The sequence below is a fragment of the Vidua macroura genome, chromosome 8 (genome assembly GCF_024509145.1).
Source record: "Vidua macroura isolate BioBank_ID:100142 chromosome 8, ASM2450914v1, whole genome shotgun sequence".
Lineage (NCBI taxonomy): Eukaryota > Metazoa > Chordata > Aves > Passeriformes > Viduidae > Vidua > Vidua macroura.
In genome coordinates, this window is record NC_071578.1 from 26,455,554 (window position 1) to 26,477,142 (window position 21,589).

The window sequence follows — 21,589 nt, forward strand, 5'->3', positions numbered from 1 at the left end:
CCGTGCTGAGCCCCGTCTGCCATATCCCATCTCTCCAGGACAGGCACTGGCAGCTGCAGGGTGTGTTTTGGCTGCTGCTGCAGCAGCCGTGCCTTTTGGGCTGCTGATGCTGCCATGTCTCTGCTTTGCCAGCTGGCTGGTGCACCAGGGTGCAGGGAGGGAGCAGGAGTCACCTGGGCACGGTCTGGAAGGAGCAGTAGCAGGCAGTGAATGGGGAAGGGACTTTGGGGTTGTCATGGTGCATGTCCATGGCCTCCAGGAGCCTGAGCTCCCCTCTGCTTGGGGTGAATTTGGTGTGAAAACAGCCATCTCTAGCTTTAACTGTCCGTCTCCTCTTCTGCTGGGGAAATGAGCCCTCAGCTGAGACAGATGGAGAGCAGACATGTGACCCTGGGCAAGGTGGTATTTGCTGTGACATTAGGAACAGAGGTGCCTTGTCCTGGGAGCATGGCCACGCATGTCCCTCTCAGCATCTTGTTAACAGTTGTCAGCTGTGGTGGCTAAAATTTGAGTCACAAATGGAGTAAAATGGAGAAATGGCATCATGAGACAGCTATTCAGCCCAAGTGGCAGAGCAGAGAGCAAGTGACTTTTAAGATGAAATAGAAAAAACAGAGTGAAAAAGCCTGGCATGGCTCCTGGGAGGAAGCCACAGCAGGAAGCAGCAAGTAGCTCCCCAGGACTCCCCCGTCCCAGACTGATGCATCATCCTCTGGCTACGCAGAGTATCCAGCTCTCCTAACTGTGGCATTTGCCATATCCTCAAGTAAAGACCCTTCTATTCCCATATTTTTATGACAGGGAGAGGGTGTTTACTTGGTATCTTCTGGTAAGATTTTTATCTGTCTTTTTCATTTATTTCCTTTTCAGCAAGTAGAGGCAGCACACTGAGAACAGATTTTTAATTGGCATTAACACTGTGGTGAGAAGTGTTCCTGGGGGTGTTAATGATATGGAGAGTACTGTGCAGAGAAATTACAATTTGGAAAAAATAAGGAATTATAATGAGTTAGAAAATAATTTTTGATCCACAATCTAATTTAAAAGGCATGAGAGTATTTTGTATTATGAAAAATGAAGTATCAGCTTTAGCTAAAAAGCAAAGAGTCCAATGTAAAGATCAATGAAGTCCATCATTACTTGCTCAGAAAGCTCAGTAATCTCAGTCTGTACCAATATCAGTGTTTCTACTCACATTTAGCAGCAAGAAAGTTCCTGTCTTCCTTATAAGAAAAATCTAAGACATGTAGGAAAGGAAACTCTGAGATTTAAAGAACCAGCCCAGGTTCAAATGGGGTCACATAAACTTTCAGTCTGTTGTTCTCCAGCCCTGTGCCCCCTGAGAAGTGGTTTGCATTTGTGTACTGCTGATATTGGTGTTTCAGGGCAGCCACAGCAGAGACCTTGTGCCTGGTGGTTGCTCTGAGGCTCCAAGAGAGCCCAGATGTGGTGTCCACCCTGTTTCTCCACGGCACAGCGAGCACTGCTCAGCAGCGGCTGCAGATATCCACACAAGCTGGAAACAGGCAGGACAGCCAGCATTGTGTCAAGTGCAAGGGACAGAAGAGGTAGTAAGAAGGGCAGAAAACAACTGAGAAGTAGAGACAACTAATGACCAAAAAAAGGCTGCAGAAAAGCATATTTTTATAAACATATATTTATTTATTTAAAGCATATATTTATAAGGATATCAGTGAGATGATGGCAATTGACACCTTAAATCTCCAACTGGACCCAGCTGTGATACCAAGGCAAAGCTTTTGAGGAACAAGAATAAATAAGTCAGTGCTGGTGCTCCAGAACTCTCCAGTTTTCAAATTTCTCTCTCTTATTTGGATAGTTGTATCAGGAAGCAGGTGTCCTTTCAGGATACTGTTTTATATCAGTCCCAGTTAATTCCTCTCCTTTCATTTCCTTATGTTTAGAGAGTTTTTACAGTCAGAAGTGTCTCATCATACAGCTCGTTGTCTTTCCCCAGTATTTTTCAGGGACCACAGTTACAGATGTGTTATTTTCCATTCTGTTTTGTCGGAAAAGTACAAGAAAAATGTGGAAAAATGTTTTGTAGTTTTGTGAACTGTTTTGCAAGTCTTGATTATTTGATGGCTGGCTGAACCAGCTGATAACAGGGTCTCTTGTAAGTGCTCTTGTGGGTGCATTGGATTTTGCAATGTAACTTTTTTCTGTACAAAGGTGCCCAAATATTGCCCTGATAATTATCATAAGAGAGTTACTCCTAAGTGAGCACAGATTCCACATGGTTTGGTATAATCTCTTGCTATGACAAGAAGACAGCCATGCTTTGCAAATATCACCACTGGATGTCCCATGGCCACTAAGGCCCCTGAGCAGCTTCAGAGTTTGCATGCCAAGGAAGAAGCAAATGATGTCCAAAAGGTTGCCTTGCAAAACTGAGGAAACCTTGGAGAAGTTGACATGTCAGTGGTGTGGGCAATGCTCTAGAATTAAACACAAGCTTACAGATCTGGTCAGTGATCTATGCTACTGAAGAGAGGAGATAAGAAAAAAAAAAAATCTCACTTTTGTGTACTAAATTAAACATCTGCTGAACTTAGGGCCAGAGTAGTTCAAAACTGAGAGTCTTAGTGTTCTTCCTTAACTTTATGCTAACTTCCTTAGCAGGGATGCTTGCATCCTATATTTGGGTTGCATGCACGAGCAAAACTCACTCGTGACAGTGTCACTTGCTACAGTATTTCCATTGCAGAGGGCTTTGTTAGATGTAACACAGTTTCCATAAAGCTTAACTTCTACAACCTGAATGTCTCAGGTAATTTACCCAAGGTACAGCAGATAGGAAGGAAACAACAACAGTGGTTTATATTTCAGGCTCAGTTAACTGGTGTTTGTAAACTGCTTGAAGTTATTTAGATGAAGCTGTTAAAGAATGACAGACATGTAAGTTTAAAAAAATAATACTAATAAACACTCTCACCATGCTTGGAAAATATGGGTGTTATAACTCCCCCAGGAATTATCATTTATAATACACAAAGTCAGTTTAGTGGAAAAACTGGCACCAGCTTCTCGATGCTTAAAAATAGAAATAACAATCTTTCACCAGCTTCTGAAGGAAATACATTGATGAGTTTGAAAAATTTAATAATTGGTATGAGCATGAGTGGGTGTGTCAAGTAACGAATTTAATGAGAGCGAGCTAATGAGTGGGAGTGAAATAGGAAAGAAGACTTCTGCATCAATTAATTCTGAAAGTGGGATAGTATGAGACGTCCTTGCACCTCCCAAGTTCCAGATCTCGGTTCCAGTCCTGAGGGAGCTCTCCCTGAAGGGAGATTGCCAGATTTTCTGCATGCTAGTTTGCAGCTCTGTTGTTCCTACAAAGAAGAGGTCTGTGAGGGCCTTTTGGTGCTGCTGAGATTGTCACCCAGTTGAACAACAGCATCACTTCTGGCTCACCTGGGCTGAGAGCTGGTGAAGGGTTACATAGGATATGTAACCCTTGGATATGAACAGTCTTGACCTGGGTGCAGCTCCACAGGAAAGGGCCTGAAGTGACAGAAACCAGCACTGATGAACTCAATTTAACCAGCTGGCTAAAAAGTTGCCATCAGGACTATTGACCTGTCTGCTTATCCATATTTCCCAGTAAGTGGGTTTGATTGACAAAACCTTTTCCTGGTGCAGGGTAGTCAGGTTCCTAAGGAACAAACCAGTGTAACACTCAGTGATTGATATAACCACAGGGAAATGCTGTTGACTATCAATTTTTCAGGTACCCATGTGTACACTCTGAATGGAACTGACCCAGAAGGAGATCCTGTGACATATGGCCTGACCTATGAAGCTGGATCAAGGCGCTACTTTTCTGTTGACAAGAGTCTTGGAAATGTTACTTTGATCGAGGAGCTTGACAGAGAGGTACAATCAAATGGCACTACTCCAGGTGTTTGTGGAATTTCTTTCAGTTTAATTTGATCTGCGGCTTTGAGGGACAAGGCTAGTTTATTAGCCTCTGAAGCATGTAATATACTTTGCAATTCTAAGACATTATGCTTCACCCATCGTGTTGCATTCCAGTTGACTTGTGCCACTAACATTGCTATCAATTTTTTCAGCTGCTGTCTGTCCAGCTTTTTTCAAAAGAGAAGTATATTCTTTATTTCTTATCTTCCCCCACTCACACCCCATCGAGAGCTTAGGGGCAGCTGCAGTCACCAAATCCTCAGACAGGGAACTCTCCTATCATGAGGAAGAAGTAGAGATTTGTGTAAGCAGTGTTTCAAGACACTCCTCTAGTACATCACAGCCCTTTAGCCAATGTAACTATGCTGGTTAAAGATGCCTAAAGGCAGCCTTATTCTGGGAAGAAGGCATTGAACCCTTCACATCTCCTCACTGAGAAGCTTACACAATATTTGGTAAACACTTTAAAAATCTGTACACTAAAACAGAAGAATTTGGAACCAAAGTGCCATTTTAGGGAACATTTCTTGAAAAGGGTGACTGATTTTTATGAGCACTTTAGGAAGCAATAGGGATTATCAGAGCAATCTCCTGACAGTAGCCGCAGAAGGTTAAAGGAGCTGGAGCTTCCGAGGGGTCTTCCTGACCTCTGCTGGGATTGCTCTGTGGTAATAGTTGTTACTTTCATCTGCTTGCCTAGACAGGTTTAAATCTGCAGTCCCTTTTCCAATCAGGACAAACACCATCTCTCTAACAAAAGAATTTTCTTCATTTACAGAAGGAAGATGAGATTGAAGTTATTGTCAGTATTTCAGATGGCCTGAGTACAGTAAGTATTTAATTATGCTATAGCTTGTCAAACTGTCTGTCCTCACATATCCACTTCTATGAAATTACCTTAAAGGGACCATCTCATTTGATCAGAAAACATAATCTCATTAGAGTCTTACCTCCTGTTCCAAGAGCCACTGAACTCACAGTTACTCAAGTCTCACTTCATCTCCTTGCTCAGCTATTTGAGGATAATTACAATGAATTGTGAGCTGAAATACTGACTGAGCAGCCTGCAGAATTACAGCAGCTTCCTATGAAGTTTCACTGCCAGCACAGTCAGATTCATGCCTAAGATCTGGAGGCTTTTTGGAGAAATATGTGACATTATAGGAACTAGTGTTGGGCACCCAAGAGCTGCCTGTCCCCACCCCCACAGTGTTTGTCTAGCATTATGTTAAGAAGATTTGCTTAGGCTGAGGTGGTGGGGGTTTCTTGTTTGCTAGATAAAGCTTTGTTCATTTCTAATCATTAAGGACTTATCTGAGGCACTGAGCATCCAGTCCTTCTCTCACAGATTTTCTTGGTATTTTCAATTTATGGACTGATGCTGTCATGGCCAGGATGGCAGTCTGCCAGTAGGAGGATGTGGGCTTCATCACTAGAGGTACCACAAAACTGGGACCTTCTTCACATCCACAAGGCTGGATAAATCTAGAGCTCTTCTTCATCTCAAAGAAATTAATTGAGATTATTACAAGAAATATTTGGGATGCTCCAGCCTCCTACAGGCACAACTGCCCTGGAAACCTCTGTAAAAAGGAAATAATGGGATTAATAAATAATGGAAGTCATAATATGCTCTTCATATTCTACTCCAGGTTTCTGAAAAAGTCAGGATCCTTGTAATGGATGCCAATGATGAGAGCCCAGAGTTCATCAATACACCTTACATAGTCCAAGTCCCAGAGGTTGGTGAAGTTCCTTTGCATACTGGAAATATACTCCTATAGGATGTAAACAGGGGCTAATATGTTTTCAGTAAAATAACAGGTTGTGCAGGACACACTTGCATACTTTTGGTTTAGGGTTTGGGTAGATATTTAATATTCACTGCAAACTTGGGGAATAAGTCTGTAGGTACTTAGGGTGTGCTATTTTTGGGGTAAGTTCCAAGATGTGAGTCAATGTGAGTTTTTGGAATTTACTACAGTGGGAATAGGATACACCATGTCTCAGCTAAAATATTCAGTTATTTTTATTTCACAAATTGTTTCTTCTTGTTTTCCAGTTTTAATCTCTTCCCTCTTTCCTTTCTGCTCTTTGGTTCCTTCAGTGCTTTTACATTCTTTCTACCATCACTCTCTTTTTCTGCCTCCCTGCATGCTCATTTTTCATTTCTTTTACCTCACCTGGTTTTCTGTTTCTGTGTGACTTTGCTAACTCTTTCTGGTCACAGAACACTCCCTCCAGCAGCAGTATCTTTAAGGTCGAGGCAATAGACAAAGACACGGGTTCTGGAGGAAGTATTACCTACTTCTTGCAGGTAAAGTATTTTCTGTACCTTCACAAATCATCTCTCATTTACTGAGATTTGAGAAAGCAGATTTTGGGGGTTGAGTTCGCTGCTAGTGCCTATAGGACCAATTTTGTACCACACACAAGAAAATAAGCATTGGCAGAAGGGATGTTGTCTGATTGCAAGCAGCCAAGGGTGATCCAGCAGGCAGCAGGGGAGCTGGAGTTGCCACTGACACTCCTGTGCTTGCCAGCAGGATCCCTCATGGCAGGGCTCTTCCTGCCCCTTCCTTTGGAGTGACAGAGAGAGCGAGATAAGCTGGTAATCTTGTATGCTTATGGGATTTCTGTAGCATGAAATAGCTTTCTTTAGGCAGCAAAACACACTGGAAACATAAATGTGCCCTTTAGTGTATCAAGCTGGTGCATAATTGATACCTGGATCAGTGTGAAATGAGAGGTACTAAATCTTCTCCCCGACAAAGCAGTGGCTGCCTAAAACCCCCCTTTCAGTTGCTGCCCACTGGTGAAGAACTGAAAGGGCTCCAGATTTAAAGCAGAACCTCTGTATTACAGATCTTCTGTCTACCACAAGGGCAATTTTTTGCATTATGCCCTTCAAATTCCTTCTTCCTACAGGCAGTTTCATCCAGGTTATCTGCAGTTCTCTTTATTCAAAAGGAAACATGAAAAAAAGCAAACAAAAAAACCAAAGCAAATTTGTTTTGGATAAGAATATTGTTTAAATTTATTTTATCCAAATTTAATTTTGGATAAGAATATGGAGACAAGTTAGAAGATATTTGCATAGCACTAAAGCTAATCCTGTTAAGAACTTGGGCATACTGTGAAAGAGCACCTTGAGTGTCTTGTTGAAATTTAGCTTTGATTTCACAAATTACGATCCACGTGCAGGATTCAATTTTGTGCAGGGCTTTTATCAAAGAACTGACAGTCTATGAACCAAGGGACAGCAATTTCAAAATTTTATGTCAAGTTTATAATATATTTGTGTGGCAGAAAGGATAATAAATATGTGTATTTGTTGAAAAAATCTCACCATGTCTTTGGGCACAGTTTCTGAGAATTCTCAAGTTGCACAGAAAAAAACCTCTCCACAAGTATGATAAAGGCAGGTGGTAATGTCTGCTCAAATGGCCGAGATTATCTGACAGTGGCCATTGTGTCTGGATACAGGAACAGAGGTGTTTGGGCAGATATCTCCAGTTCAGAAGGAGAGGGAGGCATTTTTTAGGCCTCTTTTAAAATCAGATGTCCTTTAGATTTTGTTTGTACATCACAAAAATCACCGGACCACCTCTGTGTTTGACAATAATCTATACATGCAACCTTCCAGCTATTTTTTAAAACTAGTAGAACTTTGAAACACTAAGGGATAACACCATTTCTTTTTTTCTTCCTTTTTCCCTTCTTTTTTTTACTGTTAAGTCTCCCTACCTCTTTCCATGCAATTAACTGAGTTAACCAAAGTGTAAGTTTTTGCAATGAAATATGAAAATATTAAAAAAATCTACATTACAAGTAACTGATTTATTCTGAATAATGAGAGACTTGTGGTCGGTTCATGAATTGTTCATAAACACGCAGAGGTGAAATTCATCAAGTACATTATTCACCCAAGCCGTGTCATTATTCTAGTCTTCTCCCTTAGCAGATGAAATAAAAGGTGAATCCCTATGGCAATCCTATCTCCATATGTGTAATCCCTGGCTGTTTCTTATTTTCTTTCCTTCTAGAACATCCATGCTAATAAGTTTACAATAGACCGTCACAGCGGAGTCCTGCGCATCAAACCAGGGGTCACCCTGGACTATGAGAAATCAAGAACACATTTTGTTGTCGTCGTAGCCAAGGTAAAAGGTTTTTATGTGACACTAGAGGACGTGGGGTGCTGTGTTGGAGTGGGACCGATTAGTTTGAATACAGGAGCTGCTGAAACATGAAGGCAGCAGTGTTACTCCTGCTGTAACATCTGGAGGTGGGGGGGGTAACGTGGAAAGGTGAGGGAGGAAAGGTAGCAGGTGTCTGCTGCTGAACAACATCTGGAGGATTTGGGAGGGAGTTTCCCACATTTCATTCATGTCACCTGAATGCCATGAGACTCACCTAGAAGTGAAGGGTTGGTGTATCCAGCCCTGGCTTCAAGAATCATCCAGGGCTCCTCATGCTGCCCAGGGCACAGCCCTACCACCACAAGGACAAGCCCCTGGCAGGCAGATGGGCCACAATCACTATCCACAGTAAGACACAGGACACAGCTAAACCCAGCACAAGTGATGGAATTCTCTTCTGGAAATATCTGTGAATGTTTCTTTTTTTCACTTCCCTGCTGCCTCGTGGCAGGAGCTTATTTAAATCCTGCAAATATTGCTGCACATCCCTTCTTGCCACTGTCTTTCCCAGCAGTACTGTGCCTGTGACTGCACATGCTAACAGGCGTTACAAGTTTATAGCTTCTGAAGTCTCCCACAATCCTGTGGGGACCTGTCACACAGACAGACTCACATGGGTGGAAAGAGGGCAATTTTGCTGGAACTTATGGGGACTTGGAGTTGCTCTTATTTTTTAAAAAATGTATGGACCTTTTCATGTATTTTTTAGCCAAGGTTCATTTGAGGAGGAGTAAAAAAATTTGGCTTAAATTCTGCCTTTGGGGCAGTAAGGAAGAAAAAAAAACAGTGTATCTTTTTTTAAAAAATTGCAATTTTTAGAATTGGTACTGCAGACATGTTGAACAATTCACACTCTTACACACCAGCATGACTACTGACCTACAGCTGGTGCTCTGAGACTGAGGGTGTTAAAAGCTTCTGAAATAGCAAGTTGTCTTCCTAATTGGCTCTGGTGTATCAGTCACACAGAGCTGGTTGTAGCCAAGTCCCCAGCGACTGCTTACACAGTGTGGCTGTCTCACAGGTTTTGGCTGCACAGCTCCTCTGTGCTTGCACTTTATCACTTTGGAGTTCCTAGGAGACTGAGCATGTACACTGTTTATTTCCCTCTAGAGATGCACTACCTTGCTACTGTGCACTGTCTTGTGTTCATATGTGGGATGAAAAGTTGTAGACCTTGGTCACTAACTTTTGCTTCAGTTTCTAGTGTTCATTTTTCCTGAAAAAAATCTTTGAATTCCTTGTCCCTTCTCTAAAGATCATTTATGACTGCATAGATTGGCTCAATCACTTTTAATATAAGAAATTACTTATGAGGCACTGCAAGCTGTCTTCCTAATCAGAGAGAGAGCAGGACAAATGGAAAAGAGAAGGGAATTGGGCAGCACAGATTAAATCGATATGTTCAGAGAGAGAAAGGATTCCTGGAACTGTGCTCCTGAAGGCTCATGAGGTCCATGCAATGCCTCAGCTGATTTGCAGGCATGCTTCAGCAGAGGCATCTGACAATGGCTTCTTTTCTAGGATGGTGGTGGGAAGCTCAGGGGAGACAACAAAGTCTTTTCAGCTACAACAACAGTTACTATCAATGTGGAGGATGTTCAGGACACTCCTCCTATGTTCATCGGGACTCCCTACTACGGATATGTCTATGAGGACACGCTCGCAGTAAGTTCTGGTTTTCACCTGTGAGAGAACAAATACAGCCTTTCCCATCTAGCTAGCATAGGCTTTACTGGAAATAGGATCCAAACTCCTGACTCCTAGGTGAACTGAGCTGACCAAATCTCACTCTTGTTCTTCCTTATGTCTACTGCAAATTTGCCATGCGAGGCTTCCTGTTTTTTCCATTGAAGTCAAAAAAGTTTCTGCCCATGTACATTGGTCTAAGCCCAGACAGTGACTAAGAGCTCTTCTGTAGCTCTGACCTCCAGAGGCACTTGGCTGAAGGCTTAAGCAGGATACCAATCACGTCACCTGAACACATCATGCTTAAAAGCTTTTGTGCGTCTGTTTGCTCTGTGGTCTCACAGTGCTTTTATTTTCTAGCTCAGATCAGTCTGCTGCCACCAGTTAGTTGTACATGGTACAGAACTTATGCCCAAATACTCCAGACTCTCTGTTGTCCCATGGACATCACCTGGGGAGAAGCAACCCTGACATCCCCAAAATGCAGGATGCTTTCTGCTCAGTGATGGCTGGTTAGGCAGGATGGGCCAGGAAGGCCTCCTAGGCCTAAACTCAACCAGATTATCAGTCAAGCAGGGACATAATTAGGAGAACCAGTCATTTTCAGCCACATATTCTTGAAGCTGCAAATCAATGAATTTTCTCTGTATCTAAGCAGTGACATGATTGTGTATGGATCAGCTTTCACCCTGATACATAAGATTTAGTTAAAATTTTCTTCATATATAGGACAAGAAATGGTATCTACCCATTAAATTACCCAACATTAGGCTATTGATCAGTTTAGCAGTGTGATTGCACTCTCTTCATTTGACCTTCTGTCCTAGTTTAGGGCAAATTTGGGAGAAAACCTCCAGGAGGAGCCCCCAGAAAGCAAGCCCCCCACGGCCCCTCCCCGATCTGGTTTGGGAAGAATTTCCTTGGAGAGAAGTGGAAAAAACCTGTTTATTTAACAAGCAAAACACTCCCCAATAAAAAAAAAAAAAAAAAAAAAAAAAAACACCACCAGATGACAAAACTATTTCACCGCTCTGAAGAGAAGAAGAGAAGACAAATTCAGGAAGTCTCTCCTGGGAGTGGTCGCCCAGCTATCAGTCTCTGGCGCTGGGGATGGCTGCTGCAGGTCACAAAACGCAGACTCTCGGTGTTTCTTGGTGTTTCCCAGGTCTCAGTCCAGAGCAGGTTCAGATGATATTCAGGAAAGGGAAAGGGGAAAAAAAAAAAAATAGTTCAGGGTAAAAGTTGGACTGCCTAGCTAAACTAACTAATAAGCAAAAGCAAGGGCAAAGTGAAGCAAGCAAGCAAACCTAGGCTCTCCTAGACACACACACAGGGGGGAGGTGAGCTGGCTGATAACAAGACAAAACAAACCTTCACTTTTCAGAGTCGGTCCTGAAGGCACAGAACATAACATCATGCATAAACAGAACACACAGCTGGGGATACAAGCACCATAACGTCACCCTAGGACACCTTCCCTTGCGTTTCAGGAAAGATTGTGTTGTCTTACCTTTCTATCCAGAAAGGTACACTGCAGCCCGTGCATGACTATATACTGCAGTTCACTGCAGAGGCTGTTACATTTCAGCAGGGCAGAGAAGTAATGCCTGTGTACTTTGCAGGTGTTTAAAATGAATGATATTATGTATATTGATTTATTCTGCATAGTTACATATAGATCTTGAAATAACTATCAGGTGCAAACAGGAGTTGGTGTTTACTATGGAAATGAGAATCAATAAATGTTAATTACATCCAACTTGAGCTCATAACTTACACCATTATGATATAATGATGGAAGCACGAATCAGTCCTTCCCTGTATGGGTTTTGCCATTAGAATGAACTCCACAGAGAAAGAGGCAATAGCTGATTTTAGTGGTGTTTCTGCATTTGGTGTTAATTTTGTAAACTTGCTTCTTTTCTCCTTTGGTGGAGTTGTCAGGATTTACAAGTACTCTGTCACCTTCAAAGGGACTGCACTGCATTTTGCCCAATAGGCAGATTTTATTGCTGCTACCAGCATAAACAATAATAAACACAGTTCTGTATTTCCAGTTGCTTTAACAGAGCCTTGCTCTTGTTTGAAAAATTCACTCAAGGGTTGTCATGAAAATGTTCCTTGTTGCCATTTGTGATTCACTGACAGTTACTTCAATGTTCCCTGGTTCTGCAGCCTCAAACAGTAGCACTTTAGTTCAGAGGCCTGAATTGTACAGCTCATTGCCACTTGGGTGAGCATTTTAATGTGACACTTATCATCCCTCTGAGCTGATAGGAGCAGTCACATGAGCCAATAGGTCCTCTGTACACAAATTCTGTATACGTATGGCCCACGGCAATGTTACTTGTGCAGAAAGACAGACAGTGAAGCTTTAAGGGCAGTTAAATCACCATCATTTTCATCACAATTTTATGCCCTAGATGTTCTGTGGACCAAGTGCTCTGTGATCTCTGTTTGCTTCTGTCTGAACTTAATTAGGAAGGACCAAAGTGACCCAATGACTTCTTGGCAGCTGCCTGTGTCTCAGCACACAGTGTGGCCATGGGACACAGGAGCCTACACAGAGGCAGCCTGAGGGAATCTTGGTAGTGCCCCAAACTCAACTTTGGGTTTCAGATTGGCTGCTCCAAATCTTGTGGCTCCAGGCAGGGGTCCTTGGCCACAGCTTCCAACCATTCCTGTGACCAGCCAGCCCCCCGGGCTGAGGCACCCATGGCCACACAGGGTATACAGCCAGTTCACCCAGAGCAGTGGGCACTGGCCCTTTTTGTGCTCCCCATATGGCACAAGTGCCCACTCTGCCACCAGCACTTCACTGCAGAAATACTTACAGGAGTTCAGTTTATTAATGTGCAGCTGCAATTTCACTGCTCTGATCTTGGCACACAGACTGTGATTTCCCATTTCTCCCCAGGGCTCTGAGGTCCTTACTGTTGTTGCTCTTGATGGAGACAGAGGAAAGCCTAACAGTATTCATTACTGCATCGTGAATGGTGAGTAGGCTTGTCTTGTATGAAATTTGAAGGGCACTCAAAACTCCATCTGGCATTAAATTAGAACAGAATATGCTAGAGTTTAATAAACCTGAGACAAAATCTCAGGAAATAATGTCAGGTACCTCAAACAACTTCAGGGCCCTGTCTAGCAGAGTATAGCCAAGATTCAATTCAGTGAGTTTTAGTATCTTCACAGAACTGCACGTGGAGCTGTAAATGTTGCTGATTTGTTGGGCATCAGTAGCCTGCTTGCCATTTCAGAAAGTGTAAAGGGAGATGCATTCACTCTTCTGAGCATCTCTAATGACCCTAATCTGGGAGGTCAAATAATTCATTGGGAGACCCAGACATGGCATTTGGAGGGATATTTTTATTAATACAGTGATGAAAGTGACTAAACAGTCAAACCTCTGATTTCTTGGAAGAAATTATATTTACCAGTGAAGAGACATCGGCTGTACACTGAAGTGGAAGAAAACAGATGTTATCAGAAGAGTAATGCTTTCCATGAGCTATTCTGAGAGTGTCTGTCGCACATCTTTTAATAGCATGAATGTGAAGCTTAGTGGAATTGGTGATTCATTAGGTGGTGAAGACAACAGCTTAGAGCAACTAAACTCCAGGCTACAGCTTTGGGAGTTTTGGGTTTTATACACTCTCCCTTCCACAACAAGGCTTCTGCAGCAACTGGGCACCCCAACTCACAGGTGTGAAAGATCCCAACACTTCCTAAGAGAAATCTGAGGTGTAGTTGAAGAGCTGTGGAGTAAGTGCTTCATTGTGTTAAGTGATCTAAACAGCCAGAACAGACAGATACAGCTGAGTTTTTGCATTTGTATAGGATGAGACCCATGCTAAGGTTCCTTCTTAATGTGAGGAAATAAATAGGTCAAAGAAATGTAGAAACATTGAGGAAAAGAGAGTTGCAGAAGACATTGGATAGAAAATGAGAAAAGGTAAAAAGAAAGGTGCAAAATGAGGAGCAAGAACAAGTAAGTGGGATGAAAATATGCTAAACAAGGGAGAAATTAAGTAAGGAGAACAAGAAGGCAGAAGAACCAGGGAAAATGTCAAAGGGAAATAAGATTAATAAGGAAAGATACTGGATTGACAAAGAAAAGAGAGAAGGACCAAAAGAGTACTCTGGGTTAAAAAAAAAAAAAAAAGGTAAATGTTTAGGAAAGAGTGAGAAAGGAAGATGGAAGAGGATAACAGATAAGTAGAACAAAATATGACTTAATGGGGAGCAGGCTTTTCTCATGCCCATTAACAAAGGGCTTTGTTTGTGTGAAATGGAAAAGAGGGGAAGGGAATATGCTTTTAGTCCATAGAAAGTTGAAAAACAGAGAACAGAAGATTGCAACAGGTTTCTGCCCCTGCACCTCAAACACTGGCATTATTTTTGACAAGCCATTATTCCAATAACTGCAGGCTGGGATGTTAAAGGACAAGAAAACACTAACAGCAAAAAAGGAAATTGTTTGTTCTTAATAAGCATTTCTTATCCCAGGAGTGTGGGATAATGATAGGAAATGCTCCAATCTTCTGAACATGCTGTCTGGAGGAACACACATACACACATGTACTCCAGGTTACCAATTTCCCTGCGATAACTAGTTAATAACATGAAGTATGGTGGTTTGAAACTACTATTGACTTAAGCTTCTTCTCAGTCAGAATATATTTTGCAGGCCAATGTATCTTAATAATTGGGTATTGTGAGTCAATATCTGTTCAATGTTGTGTCTAGAGTGCTTTAATGAAGTTGCAGTTATTGTGGGTATTAGCAAAAGAGGATACTATCGGATGGTTTAAAAATCAGCATTGGGAATGAGTTTGAGGAAAAGAAGAATGACTGGGCTTTCAGGTCATCATCCTTTATTTCTGAAGGCTTGTTCTCCTACATTTAAAGGGATTTTCTCTCTTTTCCTTTCAATGGTAGACTGTCACAAAGCACAGGATGTGGCCAATACTGTACATGAGGCAGCATCAGGGCTGCCCTTCCTGGGCACCAGCCTGCCCTTGGCTGTGATGTGAGATAGTTCCTGACATCCTGGTGAGACGCTGCTGCCTCTCTGCAAGCTGCCATTTGCTTCAGATCAAACATACCAATCTCAGTAAACTGCTGCCTGGAACTGGTATTCTCTCCAGATCAATGGAAGTTGGGTAGGAGTAGCAAAGTCAGCTGCAGCCCTGTCCTGCCCTCTGTCAGACTCTGCCTCAGTTCAGAAACCTTGGGGTTTACCCCAGATACTCCAAAAATCCCTTATTGTTCAGGAAAGCCTTGCAACAGACTGAAATCTTTTTTCTGACAACTCAATGTTTAAGACAACTCAGCTTCTCCAGAGATGCTGTCTGAGGGAAGTGACTGTGTTTATTTTTGGCAGATTGTCAGATTTCTCACCTTAACTGATATTAGTGAGAGAAATGTTCTTGTTTCTCACAGACTTAATTAAGCATTTGCTAATTACAATGACAAATGTCTGGTTTTGTCTAAACTAGCATATAAAGAAGACAACATAATAAAAACTAATACCAAATTTGCATTGGTAATGTCTGGATGCTGAGGCTTGAGAGGAGCCCAAGCAGGATGGGAAGAGGAAAATGCTGACAGTTGCCCATAAGGGAAGAACTCCACTGTGCCATTCCTAGGGGAGAAAACCCTTTCAGGCTCTCATCTGTGTTTTCATCTCACTGTGACCAGTCACAGAAATGCTCCATTTTTGAAGAGTGACTTCAGATCTACTGATACATATGGATACACTATGGACAAAGATGTGCTTAATGAAGTGTACAGTTGATTTGCCCATGTTTGTTCAAGGAAAGAAAGTGTGGCATGTAACCAGAGCATCTTGGTTTCGTTGCAGGAAGTGAAGGTTCATTTGAAATCAGCAACACAACTGGAGCCATTTCTGTGATAAAAAGCCCAAATCAGCTCAAGAAAGAAGTGTATGAACTAAAAATTAAGGTAGGTACTGTGGCCACTTTAAGACTATTGGTCTAAAATGACATGAGGAGGCATGATTGTCCAAAATTGTGCAATTTGTAGCTGACTTTACCTGTTTCAGAAACTACCTCCTATATTTGAGCAGAGTGCCAGATAGTATAAAGCAGCACTAATTGCTTTTGTTGGTATGTTGGGATATTTAGTATCTCAAATTACTTCTTTCAAATGAAATCATCTTGTCCTAATTTCATCTCTGAGGCTAGAGAATCAATGTGCTTTACAGTCCGTAGATACTGTTCTCTGTGTTTCCAGATTTTATTGCTCAACTGGGAATTAATGTCTGGAAACCTCCATGTAACAGATATAACAGACAGGTAACATTCAAGTCTATGATTAGTAATAGCACTGGGCCAGATCATGCAGTGTCATGTCAGCATCCAGTCCTGAGGCACTCATCAGCCACGTACCAATACATGCTCACACCTTGATGAGCTAACACCGGATGAGCCAGTACTCATGTGACAGGCTGTGTTATTTTAAGCCATTTCTAAAGAAAAAGTGTTTAAAAATGAAATTGTGAAGACTGTATCAGTTTTCTCCAACACATTGGAACTGCACATTATTGTTGTGATAAAGACAATACCGGCTTAAAGGCAGCTTTGAGGAATTGCACACTGCCAGAACCAGTGTGTAGCACCCCAAAGGGCACTTGCTTGCTCCTGGGCTCAAGCAGTGAGCTGTACCTGGGAGAACACAGAGTTCTCATGGGCTCAGTTAAACTCAAGCACCATTTCTTCCTCTATCAGCTCTGCTTCACTGAGTCTCCTACCACTCCCCAGATGCAGAATGGGTTAAAGCCTTGCAAGCTTTTCTGATCTCCTAATTATGTATGTAGTGACCCAGAGCTCATGCAGGCTGCAAAAGCTGCTAGAGGAACCAAAAGGGTGTTAAATTACCCAGATACACAGTGACAGGCACCTCAGTAGCCAGACTAGTGTCTTTGGAGAAAGGGCCTTTGGTTTTGAGCCCTTTGAGCAAAAAGGCATGTTAGATACAGCTGTTGGGACAAAAATACCAGCCAGTTTCTGTCCTGGCAGAAGAAATGTCTCAGGTTCAATCCAGTGAATCGGGCCACATGTTGCAGTTGTTGAAACCCAGACAGATTTGATTTTGTAGTTCAGAAAAATACCAGCTAGGTTTGCCTGTCTGTCTAAATTATATCCACTTTAAATTAAGCTCATCTAAACATCACAGCAGAATTTTGAATTAGACTCAATCTTAAAAAAAAAAAAAAAAACAAAACAAAAACATGCACTTCTTCAAATATTTACCTAAATGCCACAAGTACAGTTTTTCTCACAGTATTAAAGACTGCAGTCCTTGCAGCAATGAGACAATGAACTGCCTGTGGTACCACAGCAAATTTAAACATTGTCTTTGTTTTCTATTCTATCAACACTTTAGGCAAGCAATTACCTTACCTCTATTGGATTGTTTTTAGAGAACTTTTTTCACCTAGAATGAGTTACTGAGATGACAAAATTAGAGAGAGAATCAACTGGGGCTCTACTGGGAGTGGTTTATTACCATTATCTTCTAATCATCATAAACTTCAGCGTGAAATGGGCTGAGGTTTTAGAGAAATATAAGTCTATGAATCTTCCTACAAGTTAGAGTGCTTTGTATATGTGGAATAATACCTGAACACGAATCTGAAGAAGGAGAAAACTGCTTCATCATTCTTTTCTTCCTCTTGCCTGCTGCAGGCATCAGAAGTCAGTCAGGAAGGTGACATCTCCGAGCACACGTTTGCCATGGTGACCATACGGGTGGTGGACCTCAACAACCATCCACCAACGTTCTATGGAGAAAATGGTCCCCAGAACAGGTTTGAACTGACCATGTACGAGCATCCCCCAGAAGGTGAAATCTTAAGGGGATTGAAGATTACAGTCAGTGACTCAGATCAGGTAAATGGAAACTGTGCAGACTTTCTGTTTTCCTGTCCTATTTTCCTAAAGACTAGAAAGAGCTCTCAGATGGAGAAATTTAATTTTAGAAATTCAACTGTTTCACCTGCATTCCCTAAAAGCCTGGGACAGACAAGGTAGTTGTAGGGTCCAGTACCACAGAGAGACTGGACCCAGGAGTTCAGTTAGTCTGTCATATACTGTTATGCCAATGGGAAGGGTGGTCCTAAACCTGCAGCCCAGGTATTGTGGCAACTGAAGTTGAATAATCCTTATGAACTTCCCTAACTATTGGTTGTGTTCATTTGTTGCCAGTGTATTCTCTGAGAACATACTCCCTCTGAAGATTTTCTTGGAGGTTCCAAGCCCTTTAGTAACTTCAGGTGCAATAACTGTCTGCATCTTCTTCTGGCCTTTATGTTACAGTCAGGGTCTGCAGTCATGTTTTGATTAGTCATTCCCAGTGGAATTATATTTTTAGGTAGTCTTAAAAATTATGCCTGAGCCAAACTAACTCTTACCAGATCGAGGAAAAGGAAAGGAGACTCCACCCATCTCAGCCTGCTGTCTAACTGACCTGTGATGCCTGTAGGTACTATGGCAGTGGTTGCTATAGGGACCCCTAAGCTAAATACTGTACAAATGACATCCATCTGAGTTAGCCTCAGGTTAGATAGTGACAAGAAAAAAGCTCAATGCATCTGAGAATTGTATTACTATTGGAAAGAACTCTCTTCTGTAACTGTGCTCAGTATTGTGCTGCTTTGATGGTATTGTACTTTATCAAACCCACTGGCTTCTTCCCCCTCCCTCCTGCTGCTCTGCAGCGAGCAGATAAATGACTGCTTTCAAAGCAGTGCTGTGTCTATCCTGCTATTGTCATGGGGGATGGTGCTGCAGAAGGGGAGAAACAAAACCCATCTCTTCTCTTTAGAGACAAAATATATATCTAGGCTGACAAAATATTCAGGCTGCAAGTTAGGCTATAAAATAAGCAGAAAACACTGATAAATACACTGTATAGATTTCTCAAGAAGCTTCCTAGTACAGTGTAAGGCATCACTCTAGGGGGGATGGGTTGCTCTTCTTCTAAGACAGAGAATGCAATGTTTTCCCTTCCCTCCAAGATGATTCCATAGAGAAGAAAATTAAGCATGTGTCTGTCTCTGTCACAGCTGCTAGAGACTCTTTGTTTTGGGGGAGTGGATGATACCAAGTGGAGGAGGAGGAGGAAGCTGTTGTCAAGATCTGGCTTAGGCCTACAGTATGATGGAAATGCCATGCTTACTTGCAAGAAAATTATACAGAAACCTCTCTCCCAGACCTCTTCAACATGGCTTAGAACTCAGTGCTGCTGTTCCCTCAGTCATTCCTGCCCCTTGCAGTCCCATGGCTGTCTGCCTGCAGACATGCAGCATCATGGCTGGCTCTGAGCAGATCTGGGTTCCGTGGACATCAGTGGCAGAAATCACTCAGCTGCTGGAGGGAGGCAGTTCTCTCCCTATCCCATGCCACCCTTCTAGTCATGTACAGTCCCATGCGCCACACACTTTGTATGACTTTGTCAGACTGTCCACTCTTCCCATCAGCACTATTTTCCATAGTCCAGCAGCTCTGGCTTTGTGTGCTTGGCTTTAGCACCCAGCAAAAGAGAGCCCATTATTATCTCTGCAGCTGGGGAGTGGGTTTGTGTGACCAAACTACACAGACCATTGAATTTGGATACAAGGTCATTCTGTTTCCCTTAAGGGACTACTGCTGACTACTTTTGCTCTTGACATGAGCTAGGGCTGCTCAAGAACTGCTCATAACAAGCTCTCCAGGGATACTGCTGAAACTAAAGTTGTCCTGTTTGAAAGTTATTATTAGAAATTCATCATCTCAGGCAGAATGTGGCACCAGGCAGGCAGTGAATCAGGCTGTTTGTCACAGTGTAAACATGACACTGAGAAACTGGTGAACCCAGAGAGTTTGGTGAGGTAGGCTCAGCTCATTTTCACATCTTCCCTGTAAGGCAGAAATACGATGATCCCCCTTTCATCTTTTCTTTTACATGTTCCAGTTTGGTTTAAAAGAACTAGCCTGGCCAGCTGGCTCTGGCTCACTCTTTCCAACTTGCACACACACAAGTGGTGATAACCTTTTAGATACTGCTGCTTCCCATGTTCTCTCTGGCTAGAAGGTTTACCTGTGTAATGATATTTGCCTTCTCACTTCACCTGGAGCTGTCAAATGTGTGTCAGATTTTGTCCAGCACAAATGGATCTCCTCTCTCCCCACAAGTGCATCAACTTCCAAAAAATTTGGTGTTTGCATCTCTGGACTAGCTTAATTCAATCGGTGCAAAATGTGGAGCACCACCTCTGTTTGGAAATTGCCTGTCTTTGTGATTCTGCGTCTTCATCACGCATCATGCAGAATGCATGAGGAACTCACACAGCATGTGAGTAATTAGGACACAGGCCGGACATGGGAAGTGTTCAAGGCCAGGCTGGATGGGGCTCTGAGCAACCTGGTCTAGTGGAAGGTTGAAATGTGGTGATTTCAAATGTCCCTTCCAACCCAAACCATTCTATGAGACTGGGTTTGTGAGGGTTGTGTTGTCTTTCCTCGAGCAGTTAACTTGTCTTTCCTTGGTAGGAAGCAGGAAGAGGCAGGACTTCCCTGCCAATATGCATGTGGTGTCATCTCTGTCTAGCTCCCAGTGTGTGGCCCGAAACCCAAGGCTGCTTGCCACAAGATTCCTCTCTTAGCCAGGCCTGCTGTAGGGTTTTTCCATTATGACTGAAAGAATAACCAAGCTTGTCAATCTATTTTAAGAAAAGCTGTGTCTGTCTTGTGACTAGGGCTGGAGGGATTATACAACTAAGCTTCTTAGTGATCTCCTGCCCAGGGGATGGAGAGCAGAGAGCTCTCAACAGTAAGGCTCGTTCTCATTTTATATAGTTTGAAGAAACAGAGCAATCTAGGCTGTAAGAAATGTGACATTACTGAAAACAATCAATGTCATATCTGCTTTTATTAACAGGGAGCCAATGCTAAATTCAACCTCCGTCTTGTTGGACCTGGTGGCATCTTCCGAGTGGTTCCTCAGACTGTCCTGAATGAGGCTCAGGTTACAATAATAGTGGAAAATTCTGCTGCTATTGACTATGAAAGCTTCAAGGTGTTAACCTTCAAGGTATTTCTGCTTTCCAGGTCCTCTTTTTCAATATATACAGTATGAGTATGATGGCTTTTGTATCTGATGTGATTTAGCTTCTTAATCCACCCAGAGTTGTCTGATGCATTATCAGAGATATGATAGTCCATGTAAGGGAATCTCATTTCTGCCTCTGGTTCACCACCTTCACAGGGTTTAATGGATGCATCTATGGACTGTTTTAGTCCAGTCAGTGCAAAATGTTGATTTTTATGTCCCTCTGGAAACTTAGATGTACATGTTGGTGGCTCTGAATCATTCTAGACTGAACCCTCAGGGTGTTACTTCTGCACTCACAATGATACAGGATTCACAGGATGAAATCCTAATTTCTCTGCAGCAAGAACTTTACCTGCTTAGTGCTAAGTAATTTGATTCATGATCATGCTTTTGGATATTGGCAGCCTGAAGACCCCAGCTGACTGGAAGATAATTCCCCAAAATTGTTCACTGCCTTTGTCAGAGTCGATCTATCTATATGGCCATTTGCAGGCTGACCTGAGGCTCACCCATGCTCTAAACCAGCCCTGCAAGAACCAGTCTCATCCAAAAGCTGGAACCTTGCATTATCACCTTCCCTGATGGATTCTTTGGCTCATCAACAAGATAATTAAGTAGTCTGGTTTTCTGTCAGC

At 42.4% G+C, this 21,589-nt stretch overlaps 1 protein-coding gene across 1 annotated transcript in view; it reads left to right on the plus strand.

Moving 5' to 3' along the window:
• CDHR1 (cadherin related family member 1) overlaps positions 1-21,589 on the plus strand; it is a 44,751-nt gene that overhangs the window by 5,105 nt on the left and 18,057 nt on the right. The window contains exons 3-12 of the mRNA XM_053984345.1: positions 3,755-3,900; positions 4,724-4,774; positions 5,598-5,687; positions 6,176-6,262; positions 7,992-8,108; positions 9,672-9,815; positions 12,754-12,832; positions 15,703-15,803; positions 17,549-17,752; positions 20,781-20,933. Coding sequence (XP_053840320.1) covers positions 3,755-3,900; positions 4,724-4,774; positions 5,598-5,687; positions 6,176-6,262; positions 7,992-8,108; positions 9,672-9,815; positions 12,754-12,832; positions 15,703-15,803; positions 17,549-17,752; positions 20,781-20,933 — 1,172 coding nt within the window. The remainder of the gene's footprint in view (positions 1-3,754; positions 3,901-4,723; positions 4,775-5,597; positions 5,688-6,175; positions 6,263-7,991; positions 8,109-9,671; positions 9,816-12,753; positions 12,833-15,702; positions 15,804-17,548; positions 17,753-20,780; positions 20,934-21,589) is intronic.